The sequence below is a fragment of the Lagopus muta genome, chromosome 2, assembly GCF_023343835.1.
Source record: "Lagopus muta isolate bLagMut1 chromosome 2, bLagMut1 primary, whole genome shotgun sequence".
Taxonomy (NCBI): domain Eukaryota; kingdom Metazoa; phylum Chordata; class Aves; order Galliformes; family Phasianidae; genus Lagopus; species Lagopus muta.
Window position 1 is genome coordinate 28,869,282 of NC_064434.1, and position 20,806 is coordinate 28,890,087.

General features: G+C 37.3%; 1 protein-coding gene across 43 annotated transcripts in view; it reads left to right on the plus strand.

The window, feature by feature from the left end:
- Nucleotides 1-20,806, plus strand: part of RIMS1 (regulating synaptic membrane exocytosis 1) — a 292,326-nt gene that overhangs the window by 141,512 nt on the left and 130,008 nt on the right. For 42 of the 43 annotated variants that reach the window (XM_048938224.1, XM_048938235.1, XM_048938239.1 and 39 more), the window contains 2 exons: nucleotides 18,970-19,037; nucleotides 19,572-19,682. In XM_048938224.1, the coding sequence (XP_048794181.1) occupies nucleotides 18,970-19,037; nucleotides 19,572-19,682 (179 nt within the window). Of the gene's footprint in view, nucleotides 1-7,984; nucleotides 8,395-18,969; nucleotides 19,038-19,571; nucleotides 19,683-20,806 lie in introns of those variants that run through there. The other variant, XM_048938236.1, reaches the window with a different exon arrangement.

A 20,806-nucleotide genomic window follows, 5' to 3' on the forward strand; every position in this document is an offset into this window, starting at 1 on the left:
AGAAAATAAATGCCTTTGAGAATCCAATGCAATTTTATATCTTTGGTGGAGGACTCAAAAAGTTATGTAGCATTTTTCTATTTTTCATTGGCTGATGAAGGCTTCGCTACCATTCAACAAGACCAGGACAGATTGGAGAGTTGTGCAGGGAGGGACCTGATGTGGTTTAACAAGAGCAAGTGTAGAGTGTTGCCCCTGGGGAGGAATAACCACATACATAGGTTATTATATGGGTTAGGGGATGACCTGCTGGAGAGGAACTCTGTGGTAAAAGACTGGGAGTCCTGGTGGAGAACAGGTTGACCGTGAGCCAACAGTGTGTCCCTGTGGCCAAGAAAGTCAATGGTATCCTGGGTGCATTACAAAAAGTTTGTGGCCAGCAGGTGAAGGGAGGTGATGTTCCTCTACTCTGCCCTGGTGAGGTCACATTTGGAGTACTGTGTCTGGACCTGAGCTCCCTGGTTTAAAAAAGACAGGGATCTCCTAGAAGTAGTCCGATGGAGGGCCATCAAGATAATAGAAGGCTGGAGCCTAGGGAAAACAATGCTGAGAGGGGATCTGATCAATGTTCTTAAATATCTCAAGGGAGGTGGGAGGCAAATGGATGAGGCTTCTTAGTGATGCACAGCAATAGGAGGAGTAATAGCCTATAACTTGAACACAGGATGTTTCATACAAGCATGAGGAAAAAGTTTATGGGTAAGGATTGCTCAGAGAGGCTGTGTGCTTTTCCACCTTCTATGGAAATATTCAAGACTCAACTGGATGCCTATTTGTGTGACCCACTGTAGGGTACCTGCTTTGGCAGGGAGATTGGACACGATATCTCTTGAGATCCTTTCCAACCTGAGATTCTGTGAACTGTTTAGCAGTGTCCAAAACTGTTATCTAAGATTTCCTTTTAAAAAATACTTTACCTTTTAGAAGACATTATTAGTGTTTGCTGTTAATCATTTTTATTTTATTATTAATACAGGCTGTAGGAATTCTTATTCTTAAATCCGTAATAGTTGAGCATTATATGTAACACCAACCTAGGAAGGCAAAAGGAGTCCTCTTAGGAAGCATAAACTGCATTTATACTCTCTGTGTAGACTTATTGGGATCGTATAAACCAGGCACTTATAAATGCAATCCAGACCTAATTTTAAAACAGAACATCTTCTGCCTAATGTCATCCGTGCAGAGTTCTAATCAGATTTGGTGCAAATTGAATGAAGACCCTATTCTTCTAAAGTTCTACATAAGTTCTTATTTCTAAACTAATAGATTTGTGTGCTGACAAGTTTGTGCTTTTTATCCCACTGTAGTTACAACAGATGTTTTCAACTTCTGAGGAGATGCTGAAAACTGCTCATGTGCTTTAATGTAAATAGATGTAATGCTTTCACATTTTGCATAGTCATTTTTTCCTGTTTGCTTAAATGTGCATTTTGTTCACATGGTTGAGGCTTGAAAATATGCTTCATAATTAGGTGTTGATGGCAAACTGGAAGGAACCTAAGTAAACTCACTTTGTGTTACTCGCAACCTTGTGAAGTCCGCAGTAGGGCTTTGTGCTGGGGGTGCTCCTGGAGGAAGGAGGCAGAAATCCAATCCTTGCCCCACCAATTTCTTCTTCTATAATGCTGGCATCCAAAGTAGGGCATGCGGCAGGGTGTATAAATGGGCTGAAAAAAGCGTCAATCACAGAAAGGCTGCAGAGGAGGCTGGTTTTATATGTTCTTAGCTGAGTATTTTCACGTAGGTATTTTAAATCTGTAATGTAGGCAAGTCAAGTCCTACTGTAACATCTGCTGGTGTATTTTTACATCTGTTCACTGGGAGAGTTGGGCATGAAGTTTTAAAATGAGTGGAATTTGTTTAAATCTGTGACTGAGCTTTAACTTCAAGTAAAATACTCTTGCTATGGAGATTACTAGTTCTTAAAAGTTAGTTCCAATTTACGTTCTGCAAATCTGCATCTGATTTGGATTTTAATGAAACTCCAATCTAGCTCTAGTTTCAGAATTTTGATCGGTGTTAAACTATTCAGTACAATTAGTACTCTGTACTTTTGAGTAGCTGAAATTACGTATAACTCCATAGCCATTATAAGTAAGTGCTTGTTAAATTAGTGTTGGACAGTGAGAAATCTGTTCTGTGTACGTGCAATTAAGTAAAGTGCATGCATGCATATGCAAATGAAACAAGCTGAACATAAGTGGGAAAAAAAGGTCCCAATGCTTCACTGAGATACATAGCCATGTAACTGGCAGTGTTGCAGCAGATATGTGACTGAATTCTCCTGGTAAAGTATTTTTGCTAGTTTTCTGTAAGAAGGTTGTGAACTGCTGTAAGCTTACATCAAAACTTACGAGATAACAGGCAATGTGATGTTCTCTATGGGCTCAGGCTGTATGTAAAAAACAGGGTGGGAATGACTTGCACTTAGAGAAAAAACAAAGCCCATAAAAATAACTCACAAACTCAAATTCAAGTAGATAAAGATTCTTCTGGTTCTTCACTGTTTCTGACAATTTTTATGAAAACTCAGTGAGCCTTGTCACCATGCCCTGATAGGTTTAGTTATCTCTCTTGGGGCAGGCACATGGAGTTGCCAGTAGTGCTGAAGCAGAGCTTGTGGAAGGACAGAACTGCCCCCAGGCAACTAGAATGGAAAGGGGCTCTTAGGAGTAGGTTCAGCTGCTATGGGCTCTTTTCCCACTGACAAGATGCTCTCAGATCAGCTGTACACGAAGTTGATTAATCTGTTCCAGTTACCCAGTTTTACATATTACTGCCAAAGAAGTCTTAGGGAATGGCTGTTCATCCAGGCCACTGAAAGGAGGCACCTCAGAAGACATTAATTTTTATTAGTGATTTATTTATTTATTTATTTATTTATTGAACAAACAAATTCATCATTTGCATTTAGACTTCTCTTCAAGCCTTTCGTTTAAAATTCTTTTCTATAAGCATCTTTGTCTTGTTTTAAAACAGTAACAACAAAAAACAAAATAAGCCCACAACAAATAATGGTATTAACTTAGGGCTTATTGTCAGAACGTCAGTTGTATGCACTATGGTGGGCCTAATCTTACTTTGACCTAAAAAGTTGCTATAAGGATTAGGAATGAATTTTCTGGCTTAAACGTTAAGCAAATGCTTAAGCAAAAAACATGCTCAGTGTTTAGCCCAGCTTATAGATGTGTTGGATATTTGTTTGTTTGGATTATATATAAAATTTCAAAAGTAACAAAAATGCTGTTTAATAGATATAGGTCTTTCAGAATGAAATCAGCACATATGGTACTGCTGCTCTAATTTCCATGTTTAAGTCTGAAATTTTTAGAATTACAGGATATGGGAGAAATCTGAAAGAAAAAGAGGGAATGTAAATTAAGTTCAGACTTGTCCCTAACTGGATGAGAGAATGAACTAGTGATCCCTAGATGTCTTTCACCCATGTCTGTACACCCCTTCAACCACAGCCTGTACGTGAATAATTTCAGGAGCAGCATTAACTTTTGTTATACTTTGCAATGGGGAAAAGAGTTGAAAAGTGTTGTAAGTTAAAGAAGTAAATAAAATAAATGGAATTGTGTTAAAGAATTTTGGTAGGGTGCTGCAGCTGACTCTCATCAGAAGCTATAATGACATTATTGCTATTGGTCAAATCTGTTTTTGCTGGAGCCCAGGTTTGCAGATTATAGTGGCTTTTGCTGTGGTTACTCTCCTCAGGCAGGCAAATTCAAGTGCAGGTTAGATGCTTGTCTTTTCTGCCTATAGTTTGTAACATTGAATTGGTCTGTGCAGTCCATTTTTGTGAGCTCAGGCCTGTACCTGAGCACAGCTGTCAAAAGTAGGTTTGTCATACCAACACTTCATACCAGCACTTCATCCCTCTTCCTTTCCAGGTAGGGAAGAGACTTTGAATGTGTGTCTTTCACATCCACCATGATGTAGGGCACGAGAGTTGGGAGAAGTCTGTTTCTATGGAGACTTTAAAAGAACAGTTTAGAAATAATAGTTAAAGTTGGCATCATTATTGCTCAGTAAATTAGGAAGTTGGTATGTACATACCGGTTACCATTTTCCTGAAAGCATCTGTTTTTCATTGACAGTTGAATGGATAAGCAAATAGTTTGAATTAGGGTTAGGTTAAGAAAACCTTTGACTTTAAAAAGACTATCTAGCAGATCCTTTATAGATATTTTAAGTATTGCTCTTATCACAAAGAAATAATAGATGCTTCACAAAATCTCTTTTCATATTGAAGATAATTCATCCTCCTGTGATGTCAGAGGAAATCTAGAAGACAGAAGTCTGTAATTCTGACATTACAGCAGTGATTGTTGTAGATCCTCTTCAGTCAAGGAGGATTATAAAGATGATCAGTCTGAGAAGATGCTGTTGGCTTTTTTTGTGATGATTGGGTAACTGATATTCAATATTGCAATATTACTGGATGATGAAAGTTAGATAGCAAAGATCTTAAGTACTGCATCAGTGAGATTTACATAATATTTTTGAACAGTTGCTAAGTTCCTTTGCTTCCACTTGAATTCGTTCAACTCAGAGTTTGAACTAAAAGCAAGTTTGAACTAAAAGCCATGGAGTAGCGACAGCATGACATTGATGTATCTGAAGCTAAATAAAAAGCCAAACTTAGTAGCTCCATGTGCCCTGTTGATGTGTCTGCATTGTTTCTACTTTGGTGCATTTTTTTGCCAGACGACTAAGTGTATAAACAGAATGCATTCATATCTGAACTGAAAGGAACATTTATGAACTGTAACAAGCATGGTGGGTGTTTGGGGTGCAGACAATGGCTTAGGAGCTATGTGTCTTTTTCATCACAGTCATCCCTCTTCTCAAGTTTTGGTTTTCTGAGCAGTTATGACGTACCAAACAGTGTTGAAAAGTAAAATGTAGAAGCAGCACAAAAACATTTTTGGATATGTATGTATACATTTGTGTGTGTATATATTTCCTTGTGTATATATATTTCCTTGTGTATATATATATAGATATACACACACACACACACACACACATATATATATATATATATATATATATATATAAAAGGAAACACCATTTTAAATGAAAAGTGGTGAATGATTGTCTTTGAAAAGTTGTATTTTGCCAAAGAATCTGAAAAAATAAAATCTCTATATTGGGCAATACCTGACTGAAAAGAAGATACACTTCTGCTTGGAAAATACACACAGAGAAAACAAAAATCTTTTAGTTAGTTATATTAATGTCAGCCAAACTCTGCATCTAAACCTATCAGATGCAGGTATGTTTTCTCCATCTAGTTTAATTGTGGATGCACAGCCAAAGTCCATCGTAAGTTACACTCAAGTTTTCTGTGATCCCAGAAGTATGTTTTATGGTCTGGAGTACTGCTAGCTGAACAAAGCACAGGCTTGATTCCTCCCAAGAAATCTTTGTTGTGATACTTCTTTGTATCACTAACGTTTTGCCACCAGTTGAATTTAATACTTTTGCCTGTCATTTATGGAGTCAAATGCTTCAGCTTTCCAACCATCTTGTATTTCCCCTGTCAATCCATCTCTCTCTGATACAGTGACAAGGATATAGCTGGTTGAAAGTCTTGCTACAATTAGCAGACTTAAGCAAGAGTGCTGTTACCCCTTGTCTTCAGGTCCAGTTATCTCACCGAAGAAACAAGTCAGTTGGTCAGGGGTGAGTGATTTGCCTTTTATAAAGCTGTGCTGGTGGTTTTCAGTCACCTTCTTGTTCTTCATATGCTCACAGCTGCATTCCTGCAAATGCATGCATGATATGGAAATGACAATTAATAAAAAAGTCAGGAAAGAAATCCCATAGAGTTCAGTCTCTCTTAAAAGAATTGAGATTTTAGGACAAAATTAATGGCAAGCTGAATCAAGGTCGGCGCTATGTCCTAGCAGCCAAAAGGGCCAACTGCACCCTGAGGTGCATCAGATCTAGAGCTACTGGCTGGGTAAGAGGCGTGATGGCACTGCACTGTGTGCAGTTTTGGGCACCATAGTATGAGATATACAAATAGCATCCAAAAGAGAGCTAAGAAGATGAAGTGTCCAGAAAGCAGTAAGTATGAGGAGCACCGAGCTCCATTGGTGTGCTGAGCCGAGAGCAGAGGAGCTGAGGCTTCATGGGGGCTGCAGCTCCTCACAGGGAGCAGAAGGGCAGTGCTGAGCTCTGCTCTGTGTGACAGTGACAGGGCCTGAGGGAATGGCATGGAGCAGTGTCAGGGGAGGGGCAGCTGGGGGTCAGGGACAAGGTCTGCACGGCAGGGCTGTGGACATGGAACAGGCTGCCCAGGGCAGTGGGCATGGCACCAAGCTGCCAGAGTTCAATCAGTGTTTGGACAACACTCTCAGACACAGTGTTTGATTCTGGGTGATGCTTTGTGGGATGGAGGTTGGACTCGATGATTGTGGGTCTCTTCCAGTCTGGGATGTTCTGGGATTCTATGAAACATTTTGCATCTGTTTTTTCATCTGTTGTGGTGGATGCATGAAAGAAGAGAGCATTCAGAATCGAGGCATGGCACGTTCTTTGGAAAATGAAGCACAGCCTCAATTCTGACCCTAGCCAAAGAATAGGAGGTTCTTCAAGGAGAAACATAGGACGGTCAGGAGAGAGTGTGAGGGAGGGTGTGTTGTGGTAGCGCTTGCCACTCAGCATGGTCTGCCTCTTGTTCCTTTTGCAAGAAATGCTCTCCAGCTTCAGGAGGAAGCTGTACATGTGTTCCCTGGCCAGTAGATGTCCAGATAGTCATCTTCGTAATATGTAAAGACTGTCCATTGCCCTCCTTATCACAGAATCACAGAATCACCTGGGTTGGAAGGGACCTCAAGGATCATGTAGTTCCAACCCCCCTGCCTAGCAGGGCCACCAAACATACGCATTTAGATCACTCCTTAGAAGTGTCATTTCCTAACAAGGGCATGGCAGTGAAAAAGCAGTGCAAACAATGTTGTCCTTCTGCTAGTGCTATGCTGGAACACTGAAAGTCAGCAGTCACCTGGAACATCAGCAACATTTCTGTTGCTATTGGACAGTGTGTGAAAGGCAGCATTCAGTAACTTGGTTTTGATCCAGAAAGAATTACAGGGAATCTACTTCACTAGAAACATGTTTTTATTCATACTGGGATATGTATATATATATATATATATGATATATATGATGAAATAATTGTGAACTCTAGTAAGATTAATTACTCATATTTTTTCCCTTACAAGTTTCTCTTTGCAGAGAGTTTTAAATATGTTAGTTCATCGTATTTTGTTTTCTCCACTGTGATTTCTGAACAGTTAGCTTATTGTTTATTTGTTTTTTCTGCTGTACAGTATCTAAATATGCTACTGAGAAACAAATATTTTCACCATGGAAAGCTGTTTCTGCTCAGAAAATAAGTTCATTGCTTTAGGATTTGGATATGATTAAGTTAGATAAAATTCTCTAGAGATCAGATAACTACAGCTAATAAAATTTGCTAATCTTTCCCCTGTATGCTGGGATACATACTGTGATTTTCTCTTTAATTTTGAATATGTAATTTAGAAATCAACATACTGTATGTTTTTAATTTAGAATATATTTTTATTTTTTATTTTTCATGCACACATTATATAAGAGAAATATTAAAATATTCCTTTAATTTCTAAAAGACACAGTAATTTTTTTCATGGACCGTTGCGTTTTTGAGAGTAAAGCTACAGCTTGCGAATTTTTATGTAACTTAAAGCAGCCATCTGACTGCTTCATTTACGCAGTTCATTAGAACTTGTTCAGCACACCACTGCTGAATATAAATAACTGCAGCAGTGCTATTGATTCCTGAGCCTGTGGGTACCACTGGCTTCCAAAAACACTAAGAAACTTCTCCCCTATTCTACCCAGGGAGGGAGGAACTCTTTTTTTTTTTTTTTTTTTTTTTTTTTTTTTTTTCTCCTGCTTTATTTCCTGATGAATTGTTAATTCTGGATTCCTGAAACCATTAGCTGTTTCTGGAGACTGAAACTCCTCGTTGCTGCAGTGAGCATGTATGAACTAATGCAGTAATCGATGCTTGCACTCCACTGCAGAAATCTGTTTGGATGACAAGAGCTCTCATAGCCCTGCTTGGTGTCACCAGTGCTGAATGTTTGACGCTGCAGAAAAATTTGGCTAAGGATCGGGACGCAAGGACCTTAGGGACTTTTTTTTTTTACTATCATCTTCTTCACACTGGAGTGGATTTTTGATATCGTTTTGGCTTTGCTACAGTTGCAGACTGCAACTTGCAAACAACTAGATGCCAGTTGTTCTTTTTTAACCATTCTCTTGCTGATGCTGCTATGTTTGCGGGGTTTCTTCAGTTTCTGCTCCATACATTGCATTCAGGGACAGGTAAACAAGTGGCTATACGGTGCAGAGGTTTTAGATATGTTTTTTCTGTTTGTTTATTTAAATATATCTTTCCATAACATATTTTTAACTGTACGGTTTGAGTGGAGATGTATCCTCTGAATCTAAAGTGTTAATCATAGCGAATGCACAGCTTGAGCAGGGAGCAAGGAATCATTTTGCTTATAACTCTGTGTTTCAGTTATGTTTATGCTCAAAAAACTTATGTGCCAGACATAATTTGACATTACTGTTGTTATATGGCCTGAGTTTTTAAACAAAAAATGCTTGTTGTGAAAGCACACATCAAAATGTAGATGTTTTTGAAAAGTAATAATAATCTGATTTCTTACGAATATTTTGTACGTTGGAGAAGTCATTGCTAAAGAATTTAGAAATTTACTTCAGGAAGCAAATATTCAGGTGTCTTATTTGTGTTGGGCAGAAGGCAATTGATATGTCCTCAATCCCCTGCAATGTACCATCAGTAGTTTTAGTAAGATCAGATTGGAATATGTGTCTGTTACTTATTAATGTATCCTATTTTAGAAAAAATATTAGTGAAAGTGTATACATAGTCTTGTTCTATGTTTTATTCTATATTTGCATTATATCCAGTTATGGTTATAATAATAATATTATATATGTTTTAATAAACACGAAGTTACGATTATGTTGTATATTATCTATCTCTGCATCACCATACTGATGCATTGCACTTTCTGAACCAGTGAAGGACATTACGCCTCTTTGTGAAAAAATAGGTATCTGTGTTAGGAATGAGATTCTGAGTTAAATCACTAAGGATCACAGGGGAAAGTGAGAGGAAGGATTGATGACTGCAAGTTCCTTGGGGATTATGCAATGTGTTGAAAATAACAAAAGTCTTTGAAATCTTTTATCTGGGTAGTGCCTGCAAAAGTCATTTTTGGAAGGAGAAAAGAAAAAAAATCAAGAGGAGAATGAATCCTAAAGATTGTGCAAAGAATTTTTATCTTCTCAAACATTACAGTTATTCTAACGTATTTTAAGAAGTCAGCTTGTGAAAGTAATTTCTTATTGCAGAGTTTAGAGGAGAATAAGAGTGTATACAGAGGAGAATCTGAAGAGATGAATTAGAGGAAATGAGGTTGAGGAGCAGTCGAAACAGATGGATTGAAACAGCAGCAGGAATATCAGGAAAACTAGATGCTGCTGAGCTTGGAAAGAGGCCAAGGTCAGCCCTAGCTGTGAACAGTTTTAAGGAGGAAGCTGGGGAGAATGTTTGCACTGATTCTAACACTCAGTTAGTTGCCTTTAGTTACACCAAGAAGGTAAAACCCTGTTTCTTCAGACTACTCACTGTGGTGGGCAGCCACAAATTGCCATGCAATGAACTTTTGCGCATCTTGGCACAAGTACATGCAGTAGGTGAACCAGGGCTGGGACTGACCCTGCTTTGGGCAGGTTTGGGGCTGTGCTGTAGGGATGGCACACAGCAGCGTCTCCAGACTTTAGAACAGTGTAGAACTGGGGAGCTGAAGGGTGTTTTATAACCACACCACTGGACTCTGTTCAAGGTATTTGTCTTTTGTTTGTATGCCAGACCACACAATTACAAATGACTGCAAAGCTGATCCTGTCTCACTTGCTATTGAGTTTAACTGATTAATCTCTCCATTGTAGCCACACTTCAGTTGACTTAAGTATTTAGCAGTGAAAATGTAACTGTTTTCTGCAAGGAGAAAATTGTAGAGGCTGAACTGCCCTAAAGGTCATTGTAATGTCAGGATGTTGGTTAGATGCAAGGTATCCAGAAGACAGACTGGTGGAAAGCAAAGTAAAAATGAAGCACAAACAACAACAGCAAAACCTTAAGGTCTCCACGAGTTTGATCTGCAGATGTACTTAACCTCTCTACTGGTGGGAGGCAAAATTCCGAGTTCTTTCCTGGTTAATTTCCTAGTGTCAATGATCTCTGAATTTTCACTCTAGAAATGCTTTCTGCAGTATTCCCATCAGAATGGAAGAAAGAAAAGCCTTTAAAACCTCCCCTTACCCTCTGATGCGGTATAACAGAGGAGTATGATGAATACTCATCAAAAAAGAAGCTCAGCAGACATGTCTTCCTAATTTGGTGATCTAGAGTAGTACCATCACAGTACTGCAGAATGATTCTGTCTTTAATCATAATCAGAGAATTTCATCTCCTCTGTTTCCTTTACAGCCCTGAAGCACAGGACAACCAAGAGGGTTTTTTTTTTGTTTGTTTGTTTTTGTGTTTTTGTGTTATTTTTTTTTTAACTCAGACTTTCTTTTTCATCGTAATATTTAGATAAATTATCTCCCCAGAGTTTCATGATAAATAACTTCTGTTCTGAAATGGAATTTCCTTGTTTATTTCTCCAGTGACTTGTGTGGATCTACCTGGTTGTTCGTGTGTGCATTTATGTTGGATGATCAACACAACTCACTGCCTTCCTGCCTGTCCCATTCCTGTGGATAATGAGAAGTACTGCTCCATGTTGCTGTTGTTTCTATCAGCATTTTCATGAACACTGTGTATTACCTTCTGTATCTGAGCAAAAATACCTTTTTTTCTTCCCCACAGTAGGAGAAAATGTATGTTCAAATACACCCCCTTATTTGCTGTAGGTGCTACCAGGGCACTGATAAGTCACTTGGCATCATATCCATAGGATTTTAAAGGCATGAGCTGCTGCTTCAGAGCATTGCATTATTTTTCATTTGCTTATCCTTGTTAAAAATTCTATGTAATGACAACTAAAACACCCTAGATTTTACTTGCTGCATGGATTTGAATTTCACTTTCTTCGTGAATCTGGCTTTAATGAATATTAAGATACAAAGTGTTAATTTGAATCTTTTTAGAAATTGCCAGAGGAAAAATACCAAAGGAGATAAAAATGAAAATATTGCCTTCAAAGATTATGCCAAAAGAAAGATAGTGCTAATTATACTAAACAGGAACTCAGATAATACAGTAGAAAGAATTTAATGTCAATATTGAGTTAGAATTAAATGGATATAATAAAATAATTAAAAGAAGCTCTAAATTTCAGAAAAGTCTCCTTACATCCATCCATCTACAGAATTAGCAAGCACTCAAGACTCATCAAAGTCAGTAAAATCAGGACTCTGAGCTAGACCCAAGGCAACCAATTTTTTCTTGATTTTTTTTTTCTTTCCTTTTAGATATTGCAGCAGCGTCAGAAAACAATTAAAATACTTGCCTGCTGATTTAAAATTCTTGGTAGAGCTAAACACTTTTTCTACTGTCCTCAATAAAATGTTTTGAATAATGCTTTTAAAGGAACTTTTTGAATTAATGGATATTATGCATTTTGCTTGGTATTTTAAATTTATAAGACTCTCCAGATTCTTTATCACTCAAAACATGTTTTCTGAAGACTTTGTGTTACATGTATCTGAGATCATCCCTTTGTGGGCTTTGTAAACTGTATCATATACATTTGCACGAGTGCATGAGTGACCTACGCATCCTCAGAATAAAATTTCAGAATGTCTGTAGGATTAAAACAATAATAGAGCTGGAAGGGATTGATGAATGCTTCACCACTCTCAATGTTTGAGTGAAGGAACTAAAAAAAGGTAAGCTGGTGCTCCTCGCAAGCAAATTCCCCAAAGATTCAGGAAACTAAGGACCTTCTTTGTTATGCTTTGCCCTTCTCTAGGGTGTCCTAATTGAAATTTTTAGAAACATTCATAAATCCTTAATTTGCTATTTGACTGGGCAAGTCATGATTTTTGACTGCAAGGTTCAGTTGGTGAGATCTGTAATCTTTGGGTTTGATACCTTATAATGATGGAGATGATTCAGGTAGGAGATATACCCATCAAAAGTGCAAGTTGTCCCTGTTGTTTTTGTGCTGGATTGTCTTATACCAGTAGAACTTCTGCCAAACCTGTTTCAGCCAACAACAAACACCAGAGCTATACTTACAAAAGATGTGTGTGCAAATCTACTCAAAAGACGATCACAAAACGAGTTTTAAAAAAAGTCTTTGCTAAATAAATATCTGGATAAAAAACCTATGTTATATTTTAATCAGTGTACAGACAGCTCACCTTACACCTTGATAAAACAAGTGTATTGGAAGAGCCTTCAATAATCGGTCACTGGCAAAGCAGCCTTTTGCAAGATTAAAAATAAATATGGACATGCATAGATCTCTTCATTCTTGTAAATAAACAACTTTGTAACTATCACGAAAGTAGAAGTCACGTGGATTTTTCCTTCTCACTAGATCCTGTTTAATAGTGGTGGTGTTAACAAACGAAATAGTATCTCATTAGTTTACTGCTCCTTGCTGAACTACCTCTGGTTTGCAAGTAGCAATTAGCATTGCAGTCTGCACTGTGTTTGTAATGTAACTGCTTCTTTAACAGAAGATTTTTAAACTGTTTGTTTCAAAATAAAATCAATTGTAAATATAAATCCTATGTATGGATTCATATAAAATCAATGTAAATATATAAATCCTGCACATTTTGTGTGCAGGAAAAAATACAAAATATCCCCATCTTCTAGACATGCATGTATAGAATAAAATTGATTTTCAGTGTATGTAGGTTATTGGTTGTCTAGTTCTAAAAGCGTAGTGCTCACTAAAGCTCTGTGAATTCTTTTTCAATCGCTTTTAGTTACTCAAAAATTTAGAGAAGGTAAAGAAAAACTATTTTGTGTTTCACCACTATGCTATAATGCCCAAAGATTGTGTTTGATGGGATAATCTGCGGGGCTGGCTCTAAATTAGGAGCTGCAGGAGTCACAGGCATGTGAGAGCACAGTTCTTATGTGACTATTATATGTCTAAATTGTCACTTGTATGTTCCAGTTTTTACTGGAACTTGGGAGTGTGTCAGCATGCAGTGCTGATTATATGTGACAGAAGGGAGCTTGTATCCAATGCAATTATGTATCTTTAGTACAAAATATAACCTAAACTTTGCAGTCATGTGGTTGAATTCCTCCCACACGTTCTATGAGGCAGCCTGCCTTTAAGCTGCATAAATGGTAAAACACAGACCTTCTGCAATGACTTAAGTTCTTAACTGTAGGCATCTGAAGTCAGTTGATTTGAAGAGATAATGAGCATTTTTGTGAGGATTTCTGCATATATAGGCAATGGGTAGCTTCTGAACTGTCTGCTCACCGCTTACATGTGAGGGCTGAACATCAAGTCAGGGTTGTAGTGTGTTTTCTCTGGAAAGCTGGTCAGCATTTTGACTGTAGTCATTTAAACATGCATTGTTTATTCAACTAATTAGTTTTGCTATTTTTCTTGGAAATAGAAGTGTCCTCTTGATTTAACAATACAATAAATCATGTCTGTGATTGAGACCAGGTGTTCTTTGATGACAGAATCAGTACACTGAAGACATAGAATCATAGAATGTCTTGGGTTGGAAGGGAACTCAAAGATAATCAAATTCTAACCCCCCTCTTACAGGCTGGGTTGCCAGCTGTCAGATCAAGTAGTAGATCACATTGCCCAGGGCGCCATCCAACCTGGCCTTGAACACCTCCAAGGTCAGGGCATCCACAACCTCTCTGGGCAGCCTGTTCCAGCACCTCACCACTCTCTGTAAAGAACTTCCTTTGGACATCCAATCTGAATCTCCCCTCCTTTAGTTTAAAACCATCCCCCCTTGTCCTGTAACTGCCTACCCATGTAAAAAGCTGACATGTACCAGTAATAGTAAAGTGGTCTTCTAAGTATGGTGATGAGGAAAGAGAACAGTCAATTTGATATCCTGTGTTTCTTTACATTTTTGTGGGTTGATATGTGGCTTCTGTTGATTTTACATGAGGAAACATTTGATCGTTTCCATGAAATATTGATCCACTTCCATGGGAGCTGTGATGGATATAACAGGTCTTTGATGAGATTTTTTTGTCTCATTAACACGCATTGTATCTGAGCCTAAAAGTTAACAAAGACAAATACAGAGATGGCTTCTATGACTGTTAATCAGATAGATCCAATCTGTCTGTATAGGAAGCCAGTTTGTGCTTTAATTATAGATGCATCCCCTCAAAATAATTGTCTGAGTTTCCTAGGTATGTTCTAGAACTGCCTTATTAATTAGCAGCTGAATGTTAGACTCAAGTAAGTGCTTAATGTGGGCTGACTGCATCTTATCAATAGACTGTCTGCTTCTCATCTTAAGTAGCAGCTGCAGACCTGGTGCATCTGGATTTCCACAGTGCACCAGAAGCACATTCTTTGCTGAATACCACCACTCTCCATACACAGTCTGGATTTGGGAAAGCGTCTTGTGGTGTTTTATCTCCACTATTCAGGACTCACTGGAGTAGCATGGCTGGTCGTACAGGATAACAGGCTTTCTTGTATTTTGTGCCTGTTTCAACAAAGCAATGTTTCAGCTTAACAGCAAAGACGAGGCTGTCATTTCTAATGCTTACCAGTTTTGTGGAATTTCACTTCACAGCATTACAACATCAGCTTTTCAGATGAATAGCACTGCTTGTGATGAAGTATTTCAGAGAAAATGTGTTTTGGAGCTTGCTTTCCCCCTTATTTGGAAGGCGTGCATATTGCAGACATAAAATCAAAGCAATATATTAGAAATTTGATTGAAGACTGCAAAAAAACTTCTCAAGAAAAGACTCAGCCCAATTTGTGTCATGTTAAGTAACTTATGTCAGTGGCACATTGAAGTCCAACAATATAGTAATTGAGCACTTAATAGGAGAAGTATTTTATTGCTGACAGAATACAACTTTTTGAATTACTCCCTTAGGTAGAAGGATTTTATAAAGATATACTTCTTTCACTCCATTAGTCTGAATTAAATTATAATTACAAATACATTTTTTTTTTAATTGTAGGCTCGATTTCAAAGTATGTCTGTATGTTTTATAGAAATATATTAGTGATGTTCAGAAGTAATGGTACTACACTTACCATGTCTTTTAGAGGCTTATTATTTTTACATTTTTCATGTTTTTAGATTTAGAACATTGTTTAACAAGCAATTGAAAGCAGTTGAAGCTGAGCTAAATGTGCTAAATTGATGATTTCCTCAGTAGAATTTTATTTTCTTCATAATGTCTTAAATCTGTAAAATACCACTTACTTTTAGTAGTTTTTTGCCAGTGTAGAGAGTAATTTGTGTATAGATTATTTGGGTTTGATTTTTTGGGTTTGAGTTTGTTTGTTTTGTAGTGACAGAATCTCCCTACAAAGTTGTGAAACGACACTTACAGGTTGTAAAGTCTTCCTTGGTATTTACCTGTGCCTGGAACTCTTCAGTACTAGCTTGGTGAAGTTATTTTATGTATTTAAAGAAATATGCAGTTCTTGGGTACTGAACATCACTTCTGGGATACTGTAATGCAAGAACTGCGTAAGTAAGCAATAAGAAAAGAAATAATAGGCAGATGAGACAAGAAATATATTTTAAAACTATACTATTCAGCTGCAGATATATTAAAAAAAAAATCTAGTGTTAATGTTGCTGGAATAAAATATTTTTAAAGTCCGTTTGGGGATTTTTTTTTTCCATTACATTTTAATTTGTATGTTTGATTATAATTCTATTTAGTGTAGAGAAACTGATACTTTCCATTGTACAAAAAAAAAAAACAACAACTTTTTACTGCTTTAGTTTCAACTAAAAGCTTGCTTGCCAATGAGTTATTTAATGCTGAATTTAAATCTTTAATTTTAAATTCATTAATTCAGTCTTTTTTTTTTTTTTAAACAACTTGGACTTCCCCCCCCCTTTTTTTTCTTTTACTCCCCAATTCATGTTTTTTTTTTGAATATTTAAAATATTGGCCAAATTGTAGGCTTTCTGTCAGGAACTTTGATTTATTTACTCACTACATTTATGCATGCCCAGCGCTACTGCGGCGCAGCACAGCTGAGTTTGCAGAACAATTCCTACTTTCATTTTCCAAGAACAGAGAGAAAAATAAGCAAACCTATGGCTGGACACATGAAAGCAATCAGTTTCTTGGAATTTATGGAAGTTTGTAGCAGGTAGGAGGGATGAAAGGGATAGAAGACCAGGGATTCATGTGTGGGGTGTGGGCGGTGGTGAAGATGCAGCTTAGAATAAAGGGGCGTGCTGTGAGGGGCACAGGGATTAAAGTACACAGCTGAAGAGCAGACACCAAAGCCAGTAGCAGAAGGAGAAAGAAGATGGATGATGGCAAAAGAATGGACGGGGAGGAACAGCATGACAGGGTAAGCAGATGGACAAGGGAAGGTGAGCATGTGGAAGCCAAAAGAGAAGTTTGAGAGGATCTTGCTGCAGCAAAAACTTTGTGGAGGATACTAGGTACAGGAAGGAACCAGAGGAGGGGTAGTAGGGAAACTTGAAGGCAGGAAGGAAGAAAGAAAAAGAGAGCAAAAATATCCCTGAGAACTAAGGGATTCATCTCTGCCTGCTGGAGTTGGGTTTATTCCTGCCTGAGTATTTCTCTATTGTAGAGAACTGAATCTTGGAGGCAAAGAGCTGGGGCCAGTGTATGCAAAAGGGAATTGCTTTTTACTGAAAATTGGAGTCCATTACTGAAAATTGGAGAGCTCTGTGCCACAGGTCCCAGCTTGCTGACACAGCTCAGGGGGGCAGTCTGGCTCCATCATTTTGTTGTTCTTGCTGTAGTTCTGAAGTCTTTTTAAAGGTGTGAGAACAACCCTAAAAATAGAAATGCAAGATCTCAAATGTGAAGTTAAGCCCTCAAAATTCGAGAACTGCAGTAGCTAATGCCTTGTGTGGTTATGCAAATGGTAATAATAAGCTCTTTAAAAGTAGCTTGTGAATATGATCACATAGTTGATATGGTATTAAATTTTTTATGTGTCATAAATGGTTATATAACTTGCATTTCATAATGAGCATCTATGTATTTGTATAAAGACAGTCAGGAAAGTAGTAAACCCTTTGTGTAAATGCAAAACCCCTTTGTTTTCTTGCTAAAAGCCTGCTTTCTTTGGACATTTGTTGCATGACTGTGTGCTAGTAAAAGAACTGGTCTAACAGTAATGTTATGGAGATGTGTTCCATCAAATCAGATGGTGAAGATGTCTTGTAAGAAATAAATAAGATTTGTTTTCTGAAGATTAAGAGCATGGCGAAATTACTAAGGGTATCTGAAATAAGTCACTGTCCTTACTGAAATTAGGGTTTTTACCCTGTGGCTATTAAGTGATCAACACAGAGCTTGTGGACATCCTGAGGACTGTTCTGTAATTTTTTTTTTTCTGTGATTTTTCGAATGACTGAGGTTCTTTCCCATAATGAAGCTAAAAAATGCCTGAAGTGCAGGTATAGATAGAAACCTCAATGAGAAGTAACTGTTTCTTTCAGGCACTGAAATTAGCCTCTAGCTTGAAAGTTTAAATTTTAGGTTATTAGAGCTTTTGCTTCCTTACTTTTTAAAAAGCACTGTATGTTAAATGTCAGAATTGTCTACTTTTTCTTAGGTAAAAACTTTCAAAAATAGCTCTTTGATTATTTAAGACCGAACTTCTATATAGCACTGTTACTGAAAAAGATATTTGAAAGGAGCTGTAATTTTCAGTCCTAGTGACGCAACTGCATTTTGCTAACATACCGTAGTAATACCCTAAGGGATGAAATAGTGACAAGGTTCAGAACTCACATTTAAAATTAGCACTTGGACAGAAATGCTTTGGAAGAACAAATCCAAAGTCGTGTTCTGTTTGTTCTGTTCTAGCCAGTATCATTCTTCAGAGTCCTTCTCGGTACCATTTGCACCCTTTCTTTTTGTAAAGAAAATTCTAACTGCACTGCCTGGTGGTCTTCTTACTACAGTTCCTGCTCCTTAATTTTCCATCTTAGGAGTGCAGTTACATCATTGTAGATAACAGCCAGTAGAGTTGGTTATTTTTGCAACCAATTCAACCTTCCACTGCTTTCAGACCAGATTTTATTCTTGAGGTATATAGTATGTAAGTTTGTCCCAAGCAAAATGAAAGATTGCAACCTCATAATTGCTGTTGATACTATTTACTCTTCTTCTGTGGCTGTTTTGCCTGGTAATCTGTGTATTCTCCTCTAGCTCTCGTGTCCCTCTGTCTGTACTGGTTGTATTGATTAACTATTTGCCAGATTCTAGAATGTGGTCTACCGTTCTGTCCTTAACTATAGCTAAATGCCTGTTTTGTGAAGTATTCTCTTTAGCATCATCATTAGTTGTGGTCCTATGTGTGTTTTATTGGGATGAGGGAGGAGGAGCGTTGTAAATACTGTGCACTGGGGTCTGTTCTGGGAAGTCTACTGACAAAAAGTGTTGGAGTGCACAACTAGTCCTGAAGTGTGATTAATGAAAAAATAGAGGTCCAAATAATTGTGTTATTATACACTTCTGTTGTTTTTTTTTTTAGTCTATCTTATTTTCAAACTGATATGTTGAATTTAATTCAAACATTGCAGTTTTTGTATTCACTTCATCAAAATATTTCAAACTGTTAAAACCCATGCATGCCAGAAGTGATCACACATACATCTTCCTCTGTTTGAGAGATTACACATTTCTTTCTATTCATATTCTTCCAGGTGACTTGGATTATTACTGGCTGGATCCTGCCACGTGGCACAGCAGGGAGACATCTCCTATTAGTTCGGTAAGCAATAAGGAAAAAGAACGTTGTAACTGTGAACTAAAATGATTGCTGATAATTTCAGTTTGCTATACATATTTAGATATTTAAAAAAAAATTACGTACAGTGAGTGTGAAAATTTGGTTTCATGGATCATGAAAATAAAAATCAGAAGGGATTTTTATCAGAATCTCTACTAATTTTTAATAGATTTCAAATCCAATACTAACCACAGAAGAAGCAGTGAATGTGGTACTGCTCCCGGAGAAATTAGTAATATTTTTTTCTATTAGAATGGGAAAGGATATTATTGTATAATGAACATGTATGCTTTGTGCAACATACATTTTATACTACAGAACAGAACTTATAATTTTCAGGGTCCCGAAATCAATAGCAAATGTCTAATCTTATTAGTAGCATTCTATTTTAAATAATGAATTGTATTAAACATTTAATTGTAATATAAACCTAGCTGTAGACTTACTGCTGAAATTTTTTACATAGTGGTTGCATTTCTATTTTTATTTTTGTTCACTGCTTGTTTTTATCAACAGCATCCAGTAACGTGGCAGCCTTCTAAAGAGGGAGATCGCTTAATTGGGCGTGTTATTCTTAACAAGAGAACAACCATGCCAAAAGAATCAGGTGCATTACTGGGGCTAAAAGTAAGTGTTACATGCTTCATGGGCTAATGAATGACATTTCTGCTGACCTGACTGTTTGGAACCTTAATGTACCAAGTCAGAGTACTCTTCAATTACTCCATTTCATTTAGTATCCCAAATTACTCATTTTGTACTGGACTTCACAGATTTTTGTCCCTAAGATGCCAGAACACTTAAAAGGAATCCTTCTGGAGACTGCTGGCGAGTACAGTGTTCAAATATATGCGTATTTTTATTAATATGGAGCTCCAAAAATGACTGAGAAACTTAATTTAGGTGTCATCCTCTTTCCACTGAAACCAATAGAAACAGAAAATAAGAAACAGAGGAAACATTCCCATTCATTTACAACTAAGTCAGCTTCTACTTGTGTTCAAGCCCTCACATGTGGTCTAGGTTGGTGGTTTATTGTGATGGGAATTAAATCAGGAAAAACCCCTGTGAACTTGGTAATGGTATGTCACTTATTTCATCTCAAAGGGAGAGAAGATAAAAACAGCTTTGTTCTACTAAACATTTTGTAGTGTTTTGCAGAAGGCTGGTTTTTGCTAGCAGCAAGCATAATTTTCTTAATGTGAGACAAAAGTTTGGCCCCAGTAGGAAACATAGATTGAAAGGCTTCTCTGTTTTTTTGTTGTTTTGTTTTCTTTTTTTTTTTTTTTTTGAGTTTTGTATGATGTAAACTAAGCTCCAGGTAATGGTAAACTTAGCACATTCCCTTTTCACAACCCTGTTGGCGGGTAAACTTCTGGGTCTTTATGGGTATGGATCTATATGAAAACTCTGACTAGTAAACCATGTAGGCAGCATGAAGTAATAATACCTAATGAACTACCATTTTACTGTTTCATTTCATTATGGCACTCATCCTAGAATATTCTTGACAGAAGTACTGACTTCAGAGAATGAGATGGATAGAGAGGATAGCAAGTCAGCAACAATGCTTCTTTTGTTTTATATTTTATCAAAAATTGAATCACCTGAGAGACTTTTTCTTTTTCCCCTTTGTTTACCCATTTGTGTAACAAGCAGACTGCTTCAAAACAAAACACCATTCAGTTCTGTTTAATAGAAGACAGAAGTTGATCTTCTGTCTTCTTATGTGCTTGGATGGGAGGCCAAGT